Source organism: Squalius cephalus (assembly GCF_949319135.1).
Source record: "Squalius cephalus genome assembly, chromosome: 1".
Taxonomy (NCBI): domain Eukaryota; kingdom Metazoa; phylum Chordata; class Actinopteri; order Cypriniformes; family Leuciscidae; genus Squalius; species Squalius cephalus.
Genome location: NC_137122.1, coordinates 40926016 through 40938329, shown reverse-complemented (window position 1 = coordinate 40938329; position 12314 = coordinate 40926016). Strand labels below are relative to the sequence as shown.

Sequence of the window (12314 nt, the reverse complement as noted above, 5' to 3'; positions counted from 1 at the left end):
ACTTCAACTAAATAAATATTACTCAACCTTTTACTAGCCAAGTTTAAATTACTTATTTTCTTTGTTACTTTCACTTAACTTAGTTAAGTAAAGTTTACTTAATTCCATTTGTGAAATTTACTTAAAAAATATGCGTGTGAAGTTTACTTAAAAAATATTTGTGCAAAAACTTGCCAAAGAAAAATTAAGTAAATTTTACTTATTGTTTTTTTCAGTGTACTCTTCTGCACAATGGTAACGATCAAAACTTTAACATAATAGAAACTCTTTCAAATGTCAAACATACCTGAACATTAAACATTAACAGATGTTTGCCTTTACTCAAAAACACATGAAATAACACTTTATTTCAAGATTTACTCTCCATTTCCAGCCATGTGCAAAGCATGCTGGGAACAAACAATGGTGTCTCTAAATAAAACCGCATAAATGAGCTAATTCTCTTAAAATAAATAGGTAGCCCCTTTTCCTTAATTTTATGAGGTTTATCAGTTCCTCAATTCAAGCCTTAAAATTGTTTCCTTAAAAAAAATAGGAAAATGCATCTCTTGGTGTTATTAGTGAAATGTTCTCAATATTTTCAACAAAAACTGAACCACAATTTTCTTAATAAAATATACATAATATTTTTAATGATCACCTCAATTTTTTTAATGAAAATTACAAGACTCATGATTCATTTTTTACAGTGTACTCTCAATAATTAAGGGTATAGTTGCTAGATTATCAGCGGGAGCATTTCAAACTAATATCTCAATTTAGTTTCTCAAACTCTCAAACTCATTTACGTCTCGGCGATGATTGGTTGAAATACCAAGGGAGATTAGCCTCCTCTACGACGTATTTTTTCTCAACACTGAAAATAGAATATAGAATAGAAAGTGAAATATGGTAGTGATTGGCTACTTTGTTTTGTTTTTTCCAACACGCCAACGGCAGATTCGGCACGTTCGGGGAAGAACAGTGGTGGTTCTGACATCAGTTATATTTTATGTTACAATGGTGAAATTACAAACAAGAAATTCACATTCTGAGACATGAAATGAAAAACTGAGAATTTTAATAACATTTAAATTGGCCTTCTCCCATTTTCCACCTCGGAATTTGGGGTATTATTGGGTGCCTCCCTTAACTCCCCTGATGAGTGACAATCATTCTCAGAATGGAGCCTTGGACCCTGGTTGCAAAAGGTACATACACCAATTTACATGTACAAATGGCAATTCCTGACCTCATATGGCTTTACTAGTGGAACATGGTAGCAAAAGAACAAGACACTGAGAATTATTAGGGACTCACTTAGATTGAGTGGATAGAGAGAAAAACAGAGAGAAAGAGACAGATAGGAGAGGACGGAACAAAGCACAAGAAAATTAAAATGCCGTTCATCACTTCGAGTGAAGTCTCGTTTAGTTTTCTCAGAGAGGGAGAGAAGAACTGCGGCACTAGAACAATCTCACCTTATATAACACATGCAGCAGATATCGCCATTTAGCACAGTGCATATTCAATGCATTTACCAAGTAAAATATTCATAAAAGAACAGTTTAAGAACTTTAGGTATTTCTATCTTGCAACATTTGGCTAAAACTGCACTATAGTTGTTTTAGCAGTAAAACTGACGCACTTTTGTGGTAGCTGACTTTGGCTTCTCGTGTTATCTGCAGCAGATGGCACAAGTGCAGTGGTTTTAGGGTGAAGGTGAGGGCAGACAGGACAGGACAAGAGAGCAGATGACCCTCTCAGGGGACCTTCAGACCCCGCTTTAGCCAGCAATAGTTCACAGTCCTGTCATACTGTCCACATATCAGGGTTTACAGCACAGCAGGGAGGGACAGAGAGACAGAAAAAAAACTGCTGTGCTTGCAGACTAGATGGAGTGGTGAAAATTTAACTAGCCAGATGAAAGCATAACTTTGCATATCAAGTATTTCTTATAAACGGAGATAGATAAAGGAGAAGAGGTAAGAGATGAGTAAGCAGTAAGAATTGAGAAAGACTGTGAAAGGAAAAGGACATGAGAGAACAACAGTACTGCATGATAAAAGCAGACTAAAGTATACTTCAGTTTTGACGTGAATGCTTAGCATATGCATACAACCAAATGCATAGCCTTTCAAAGTATACTCCATTGATACTTTGCATGTGCAAACACAGGCGTTTGACACATGCACACTAGACAGATTTGTCCACTTCCTGCTCTATTTCTTTCCAGAAGTTACGACTGATAAAAATTGTACTTGCTTAAACTTGAGTTACGTGAATCTCTTACACAAGAGCTCGCGTCTATTGTTGTTACCATCTCCAGTAGTTTGTTGTTGTCCCTTCTCATTATTGTATTAAATTCTTTTGACAACGGGCCGAACCAGTTTTGCCACCTTGTGGACCAACAAATTAGTGCAAAAATTCAAGGTGCATGTGCGAGATGAGCGTACAGACACGGTTAGAAAAATTGAGCTGCGCGCATACAGTACACTTTAAACCCGAATAAGTTGGAAAAACCTCAAAAAAATTGTGGTAATCAGTTATATAAAAAAAATGTAAGTTAAGAAATTTAAAGTTTAAGTAAGCAGAACTGGCAGTTATTTATTTTGAATTCATATATATTAATTGCTCTTAACTTATTTGAGTAAGATAATCCATACATTTTAACCTCAAATTATTATGTAATCTCAATTTATACATTTTTAGTTGTGGAAACTTGGCTTGTTTTAACTCACTAATTCAATAAATGCTAACTTGCTAATTGGTGATAGCATTAGCATAATATAGCAATGAGTAGGACAATATAACACATTACATATATCTGTTCTCAAACCAAGCTCGTGCTTCACTCGTCACCATAATGGTAACCCCATAAACCCAGCATAACCCAGAAACTCTTCTAAATAATCCATAGCAAAACATTAAACACTACTAAATCTCCAACTTAACAAAAAAACATTATATAACACTTAATTTTAGCATTTACTCTCCCTTTCGATTGTCATGGAATGAATGCTGGGTAATAGAAATCAGAGCCCAGTTTTAGTTCAATTTAAGTTTGTCTAAATTAAAAGAAAAATGTTCATAAAACATAAAACAATAAAATAATTCAGATTACTTCAAATTTGTCAGTTTTGTGAACTCAAAGAAAAAGAAAGTTCTAAATACTCAAATGTTAATTTGTGATTTAACTAATTTGTTTAATTTAAGTTTACCCTACTTAAACCAATTAATTATTTTGAGCATTAGGAACATATATGTACAGTAATCATCTCAAACTACAAAATATTGTACTCTAATGTCACAGCTCATAATTCTGCATAGGCATCATTCTTCACATAAACCCATGAACGAGTTAACAGAACTGTTAAGTGTTTGAGTTATATGATGTTGACAATCTTAAAAGGATTATTCACTCAAAAATGAACATTATCGTTTTCTCACCCATTGTTCATTGCAATGTGGCAGCAAAGAGTTTAAGTGAAATATGTCTATAATTTCAAACTATTGATCACACAAAGCAATTGTATAGCTTCAGAAGACCTGAAATATTTAAAAAAAACTGAGGGAAAGAGACAGATTGGTACATGCATGGCACTTTTATGAAACACTTTTTTTTTGGTCACTATAGCTTTCCTGCAGCTCAAAACGGTAGAGCATTATCAATGGGTTCAAGGGTTCGATTCCCAGGACAAGTATGAAAATGCATGCATTGAATGCAATGTAACTCACTTTGGATAAAAGTCTCTGCCCAGTGCAAAAAAATGAAAGGTTGGAGGTTGGCACTGGTTACTGTGTGCTTATAGGAAAGAGCTGCATGGACATTCTGCAAAGTATCTCCTTTTGATTTCCACAGAAGAAGGAAAACAGGTCTAAAATGGCACAAAGATTAAACAATTATGACAACATTGTAATTTTTGAGTGAACCATCCCTTTAAGCAGCACAAACGTTCAGTTGAAAAACTAATTGGTGAGTTGAAGGCTTGGCAGACAGGCCTAAAAACATTCATTAACACATTCACTTGTCATTTCATGGCTCGAATGAAGCCAAGTCTTGTTGAAGTCTCACTACGAACATACTATGTTAAAGCGTGCAAATAGAGGCATCTGTAAATGGCCTAATGTCTCTTGTCCTGTTCAGTCCTGGACTACATGAGTGTTTGAGTTAGGTACAAGTGTTTGGTGAGGCTCTTGACCTCTGATTGTTCTTCCACAGGCATTTCAAAGGGTGTGGAAGCTGTTGACTCTACTGGCAAAGTGTTGATTGGCTGTGCTCAATGTGCTCAGAGAAGAACAGCTGCTAAAATCACCCGAAATGACAGCTTTCTTCATTCGTCTCATTCCCTCTCTCTGCTCTTTACACGGATTCATTCAACAAGTAACAGAACATCATATACTCACCCCACCTTCTTCTCTGTCTCTCCATCTGTAGGGGCCGTGCGAGCGTCTAGTATCTTCCCCATCCTCAGCGTCATCCTGCTCTTCATGGGTGGCCTGTGTATAGCTGCCAGCGAGTTCTACAAGTCCCGCCACAATATCATCCTCAGCGCAGGAATCCTCTTTGTGTCTGCAGGTGAGACTTTGGAATGAATGAAGGAAGAGTATTTGACCAACATTTACTGAATCCTGTACGTCACTGATGGGTCATTCTGTGTCAAATCAAACAAACTTCAGAAACTTCCCCGGCTCAATTTTTTTATTTTGTTAATATTCTTCATGTAGAAAGACAAACATAAAAAGTGATGAAAGCTAAAATATTAAATGATTAAATTTACTAAATTCTCTATTTGTAGAGGGGGGTCAAAATGACAATTTTCACCTGAGATTTGGAGCCAAATTACAGAGGGGTAAAAATGACTTTAGAAAGATTTCTTGGGTCACTTTTATCTTTTGGCCATTTTTGAACTGTCACCATTGGCATATAATGAAACAAAGATTGCTAAAGTCAAAAGATTTTACTAATAGACCTACCAATCTCTGTGTAAAAATAAAATAATAATGCTGCCATCTTTCTTAAGTAATTTTTACACCCCTGTAATTTGGCTCCATTTTGACCCCCCTCTACAAAATAGTGGATTACTCAGGCAATATACATATGTGACATTTAATATTTTGGCTTTCATCACTTTTTATGTTTGTCTTTCTACAGAAAAACAATTAACAAATTAAAATATCTGAGCTAGGGGCCTCAGGTTTATTTGACACAAAATGACCCGGATAGTCATCACACGCACTCTCTAGAAATACATTACTCATCATGATCACACATACTACAACTACTACAATGCCTGCATTCCTCAGATACACCCTTATTTCTCCCAACACATTTTCAGTTGTGTAATGCATTACCCCCAATCAGGGCTCAACAGTAAGGTTTTTTTTTTTTCCTGCTAGCCAACTCATGCCAGCAAATTTCTACTTGCCCACCAGTTAATCAGTTTTGTGTATATTTACATTTTGTATGTATCTTTTTATATGTATACTTTTTAACATTTATCATTTACCATTTACATATACTACCATTAAAAAATTGGGGATTGGTAAGACTTTTTAATGTTTTTGAAAGAAGTCTGCATTTATTTGATCAAAAATACAGTAAAAATGTTTTATTTTTACTGTATTTACTGAAATATTACTACAATTAAAATGACCTTTTCTATTTGAATATATTTTAAAAATTAAAAAAAGTAAAAAAAAACTGCATTTATCTGAAATAGAAATCTTTTGTAACATTATAAATGTCTTGTGTCAATTTTGATAAATTTAATGCATCGTTAAATAAAAGTATTAATTTCTTTAAAAAGAGATTTTTCTTTATAGATTTTTCACACATTTCTTTCTCAAATGTATAGTTTTTTCTTTACAAATAAAGTTTGCATTACAGCTGGACATTATACAGTTACACAGAAACTCCATGATAAGTTCATAAATAATTTTGTCAGAAAATAAATGGCATACATATGTTGTGGCGACGGTATAAAATGTCTATCGTTATAGATGTTGCTATATCTTGTATATCGCGGTATGTAAATATATATGTGTAGCACAGCACTATTGACACTTTAGAGTCATGAAACGCATGAATGAGACAATAGAGCGGGACACAAAAAAAAAAAAAGGGTTATAAAGCGCAATATGTGGCACACTGCCAAAGTGCACGCACAGAAAGCTGCCTCTTTCAGAAGGCGATCATGAATTTGGGACGTACTTGATGTTAAAAAAAAATTAAGCGCAATAAACTGTAAAAAAAAAAAAAAAAAAAAAAACTTCATGTGGTGCTTATTGTACTTGAATGGTTGAATACACACACAATTATGTTAAAATGCCCATTGTTTACAATTACATTTCTAACTACATGTTAAATAAACCTATTGTACCTGAAAAACTTAGTTCAATTTAATTTTTTATATTGAATTTGTCCTATTGTATGTAATTTGCTTCTTTGTTCTTATTTTTTATGACAAAAATAAAATAAAATAATATAACAAAAAAACTATATGGTGATATATATTATTATCGTGAAATAAAATCATCAAGTCATATCGCCCAACCCCTAGCATACATAAACTTTACTAATTAGTTTGTCATTTGCAACCCCTTCTTACACATGCTACCACAAATCGCTTTCAGCCTGATCTTAGCCAGTTTATTTTACCAAGCTGACAAGCCAAGCCAACAAGTTGACAAGCAGAATTTGCAACGAAATGTAAAAGAAAACTTTAACTTGGCAAGATATAATGCATGTACATGCATGTATCCCTCTGACTCAGTCAGCTGGCCCCCGATACGGTTTAGCAGTGCAATTCAGTAAAACAAAGATTTTCTGAAACCAAACCTTTGACCTAAATGCCCAGATCAGCACGGTATCACTTAGAAACAGTCTTGCACTGGACTTTTTTGAACAAGCTGCCTCAGTGATATACAGTAGCCAGTTAGCAAGTCGATTTCTTTTTTTCTGTCTCACTTTGGTCCTGATTCTGTAGCTAGGCTTAGAAAGGCCATTTGGGATTAAACTCTAAAAATATGGTGTCCCTGACACACTTTCCCAGTGATCCATCATGGTGGTTTCACTCTGTCACAGACAACTCCACCAGAGTGTGACTGAAGTCAGCAGTGAGCCACAGATCATGTTCCTGTGAGGTCACCCACTCTAGTCTCCGTTATAAGTTCAATTCTTCACTCTGATCTTCTCATTTACTTGCTCCCTCTGACAAATTAAGGCACTCAGTGTTTAGTTTATGGCTAAGGGGTTAAGGATATTGTGAAACTGCCTGTGTTAACCTTACCATTTAGAGGGCAGTCACAGTTTATTTTGTGAGGCATAGAGATGACAGGAAGATTCTGTCATCCTCAGCCACATCCAGGGTCTAAAATTATTATTTATTTTTGCCAACTAATGGTGGATGAATTAAGAAAATGTATTAAATGTGAAACAGTTTTTGTCTATTATATATATTATATTAGCCTATATTTTCTCTTTGTATATTGAAATTACATATTTTTTCTTATGATAATAGGATAATTTAACTTATTTCATCCTTGCACCTTTGTGGAACACAGTGCCGATCATATAAATGATGAAAGATCCACTTCTGATGATAACTGTACCACTGAGGTATAAGTTGTTTAAAGAAGCACAGCATGTCAGGTTTTCTTTATATGTCAGTTTGTATGTCTTTGTATGACTTATAATATTGCAATTCTTATATTTCAGATCTATTCAAAACCACAGACATTCATACAGACAATAACTAGAATAAACGTCTTGTATAAGGAACATCTTTTCAATTTCTGATTTAAAATTCATATGTTCACTTTTTGTAGGAATTAAAGTCATAAGTGTATAGGTGTTGTAGGCTACCTCAATTCATGCCAGGATGGAAAGTGGTGGGATTTCACATTTTAATCCATGTAATCAAGAACATAGCCTCCTAGCATTAGCATTAATAAACGCAGTTTACTTCTATGTTGTCATGCTGGGCTGGACAAAACTTGTCAAACATTTTTTTTTTAAACCCATCAAATTATAACTGTTGAATAAGAGTCAAACTTACCAGCTTTTAAAGAAGGCTCCTCTGAAGACTGATGTCACTTCCTCATGCTCAGATCATTTAAAGGGACAAGTCACTGTTTTTTGAGGTAAATAATTGGTGCAGCATCAAAACTCACTGACACAGGCAAATTAATGATCCTGTTTTAATTCAAAAACTTATCTCATTAAATCATATATATATATGACTGATCTCATTTAAAGAGGGAACTAATATACATTTAATTATAAAGTTTTGCAGGTGATATTTTATTTAGAAATAATTATACTATGACTGGCAATGTGCTCATGGTAAATGCTTGTCCTTAATTTGCAAAACACTTAGGACTAATAGCAAATGTTTGTGTTTAGTACACGTCTTCAAACACAAATAGCTCTCATTTTGTGGAATGATTCTTCTTCTTTTCATCATCTCTTACCCTTGTTATTGCCGTGTATATCACTGCACAGCACCCTTAAACCGTGTCCTAACCAGACGCGATGCGATAAGATTCCAGCGACAAATTATTTGTCTGTCCACACACTAGACCACAGTCTATGCACTAGACGCAACGCGACTGCGAGATGCGTCAAAATCAATCAAAACCCACAGCCAATCAGAACAGCGTGTGGGTGGAGTCTCGCGGCAAGCGCACAGCACCAGAGAGCACTCGCAAGAAAATTGATAAGTAGCCTAGCTACATAATCAAATTCACAAATATTACACCATTTAAACATTATTAAAAACACTTAGGTTACTGAGTTACTAAAACAATCTTTGTCAAAGAATACACTTGTTTGTTCACAGTTTGAACGTTCTTGTTTCCATTTGTTTAATTTCCAGATCTGAGGTGAATTATGTTGCTTTTAGGCTACAGAAACAAAGCTGGGAGCACTAAATGATATTCAAAGTCACATTGCATGCTTTAAACATTAAATAAAGCAAATAAACAGTAACCTGAGATTATCATTGCCACACTTTGTGTTTGTTGTACCGGCGCGACGTTGCAGAAAAATAGAAACTGTTTCTAAAATAGAATCGTCGCGTGTCGCCGTCGCGGCTGGTTAGGACAAAAACTCTGGTTAACATGGAAAATACCTTTTATCGCGCGTCGCGTGTAGTTAGGACACAGTGTTAGAGGCCTATTAACCTTAGTTTACATGTCAATGGCTTTATATTCTATTGCAGGGAAGGCACTTTTTATTTTATTTTTATTTTTTTTATAAAAGTCACTTGAAGACGTGCTAGATTGTGAATAAGTATTTTAGCCATAGCTAGGGGGTTAACATCTCTGCTTTCTTCCCCACAGGCCTCAGTAACATCATTGGCATGATCGTGTACATATCAGCCAATGCGGGGGATCCCTCAAAGAGCGACTCCAAAAAGAACAGCTACTCGTACGGCTGGAGTTTCTACTTTGGTGCTCTGTCCTTTATCATGGCTGAAATGGTGGGCGTGCTGGCCGTGCACATGTTCATCGACCGGCACCGGGAGCTGCGGGCGGGTGCGCGGGCTGCAGATTACCTGCAGGGCTCGGCTATCACGCGCATCCCCAGCTACCGGTACCGCTACCGGCGCCGCTCCCGCTCCTCGTCCCGCTCCACGGACCCCTCGCACTCCCGCGACACCTCGCCGGTGGGCTTGAAGGGTTTCGGGGCTCTGCCCTCCACCGAGATCTCCATGTACACACTCACCCGTGGGGGCGACACCCTAAAGGGTGGCCACGGCACCCCCACTGCCACCTACAATTCGGAGAGGGACCACAACTTCCTGCAGGTCCACAACTGCATCCAGAAGGACCTGAAAGACTCATCCCACACTAACACAGCCAACCGACGCACCACCCCTGTATGAGGCACAACCTCCCCCCGTACAGATAGCAGGGCGAGGGAGACGGGAGCAGGGCAGAGGGAGTGGAGGCCCGGAATATTACAGATCAAACTTCATGTACCATGCGTTTTCACGATTCGGAGGAACCGGGAGGATTTTTACGTTTCGATCAAAGATTACACATGTATGCATGATTTTGCCATTTGCCATTGACAAAATGAGGCTGGTTTGAAATGGAGAGAGGCGATAAGAGATTTGCAGAAGGGTTCTTTCATGCCGTGACACGGGAGCTGTAGCTTGTGGCATTGATTTGACATGTTTTTCATTTCACCACCCGTCGTCGGTCTACATGCCATGGATCAGCAAGCTACTGCTCCCTCATAAGTCTTCTTCCCCTCTCCACTATATTCATCATATTTATTTATATTTTTAATTTGTTATTTGCATAAAAAAAAAAAAAAACTGTGAACCACAGCAGTAGGGTATTCAGTAAGAAATAGCCTGGTCTGCAATCTCTTTCAAAAGGTACAATATATATATATATATATATATATATATATATATATATATATATATATATATATATATATATATATACATATATACATATGTATATGTATGTAGGCTATTAATTTTATAAATAAATTAACATAATAATCAAGACTTTTCAGAGGCAAAAAAAAAAGTTAAACCTGTTTGCTGGGTAATGATCTGTTGGAAAAGAGACTCTGTGTCCCTAAGCTGCGACTGTGGCTGGACGAATGGACGATGCACAGAGAATCTTCACTGCAAAGCTGCTGTAACACGAGACTGACAAAGACGTTCAACCTTAGACAAAATTCTATTCTTTTAAAAGAACCTTCTCATCTTTTTCTCAGTCCCTTTTTGCTTCCTTTTTTTCTCTACTATCGCATTCGGTCGTCATGGGAGCGAACGACAGAAAACCAAACGCAACGCCCTTCGCTGACACGAGCGACAAAAAAGGGGTCGGAGTTCGCTGAAAGACTCCAGAAACGACTGCCAAGACGAAAAAAAAGGAAGGAGGAGGGGGGGAGGAAAAGAAGAGGATGCTGAACTCTAAATAAATACTTGCAAGAACGCAAGCGACAAATAAAGTACGAAATATTACGAGAAACGAAGCTAAGTGACTCACGAATACAAAGATTAAATGCATGCTATAAATTTACAGCAAACCTGCTCTTGAAACTTAAGTTTTAAAGGATAATGATAATTATAAAGGGAAAAGCAATGTTAAAAATGTTAAATATTAATGTTTTGTGTACTCTTTATGTTTTGGTTTTTATTATTAATTATTATTCATCATTATAATAACATACATTTGGCGATAAGCCAAACAAACAAATTACGACAAAACTGCTTTTTTAATGCTTTGTTGTTTCTTTGTATCCACATGTATTTCTTTTACTCATTCTTTTTTTCTCAGAAACACACGCCTTAGTCATTTCGTATTTCTTTGGATTCATTTTAAACGTGTCGTTTTATTTGAAATGAAATCTAAAGGTGCCAAAACAGAATGATCCTAAACTTGGATGCATCAAGTCCTGATGAATAAACAGACAAACCCAAGGGGGAACAAACTCGCTCTTTCTCTGTGTTTGCGAACCCTCACGCACCTGACGAAGTCTCGAGCACTATTCAGCGGGAAAGCAGGCCGTGTTGTGAGCGAGCATGAGGCTTTCCAAATGAGTCAGTCGTGAGTAAGTAACAGTAGGGAAGTGAAGTAACAGGCCACGTAATTACTCATCTGTTCCAGGCTCATCTATAAGTGGGAAACGGTCTCTTAAATATGTAATGTATCTGCTGCGCTAATAATGAGTGTGAATGATTCAGTATGTTTTGCTTTGATGGAGCGAACCCGGAAAAATGGAGGGAAAAAAACACCGACGAGAAGATGTGCCATGTTCCCGAGAAACAACACAGGTTTGTAATATAACGTGACCTATTCAAGCGTTCTCCTACAACCAGCATGCTAAAAGCATCACTTCACAAGACTTGCGTGTAACAGGTCCGGATTCATGCGTAGGACAGAATCGCCTCAGAGAGCAGCAAAGGGCTTGAGTTTTACTTTGAGAATTAGTTCATATAAGCATGAATTCATGCTCAATAAGAGGATATGTCAATCTAGACAACAAGCTTTCCTGTGAGGAATGAATATACATATTGGATTCATGCCTTCTTAATATATGCCGAAATCTAACTCGCATCATAAGCGACAGCCATTTTGTGAATCTTCCCTCGACTGAAGAGGCAGAGAGAGTGTGAAATTACAACCACACACAAGCAGTGTTTTATGCCTTTTTTTCACTTCTTCTCTGAATTAAAATGCTTCCCTCATTCTCCCACTCCGTGTATTCCCTCATCCATCTTGTTGGGCCAACATGCTTGTCCTTAATTTGCCTCCCCTGCACAATCCCTCATTTTTCCCTCGCTCTGTGAATCATCTACTTG

The 12314-nt window shown here is 36.8% G+C and overlaps 1 protein-coding gene and 1 long non-coding RNA gene across 2 annotated transcripts in view; one reads left to right on the top strand and one right to left on the bottom strand.

Moving 5' to 3' along the window:
* cacng2a (calcium channel, voltage-dependent, gamma subunit 2a) overlaps window positions 1–10367 on the top strand; it is a 90080-nt gene extending 79713 nt beyond the window's left edge. The window contains exons 3-4 of the mRNA XM_079864111.1: window positions 4418–4558; window positions 9325–10367. Of these exons, the coding sequence (XP_079720237.1) occupies window positions 4418–4558; window positions 9325–9869 (686 nt within the window). The 3' untranslated portion in view covers window positions 9870–10367. The remainder of the gene's footprint in view (window positions 1–4417; window positions 4559–9324) is intronic.
* LOC307154325 lies at window positions 3611–8550 on the bottom strand. The gene is made up of 4 exons (XR_013820346.1): window positions 8455–8550; window positions 8040–8112; window positions 4387–4564; window positions 3611–3857 (listed from the first exon to the last, which is right to left on the bottom strand). It is a non-coding gene; the product is annotated as an uncharacterized lncRNA (long non-coding RNA).
* Window positions 10368–12314: the final 1947 nt, after the last annotated feature.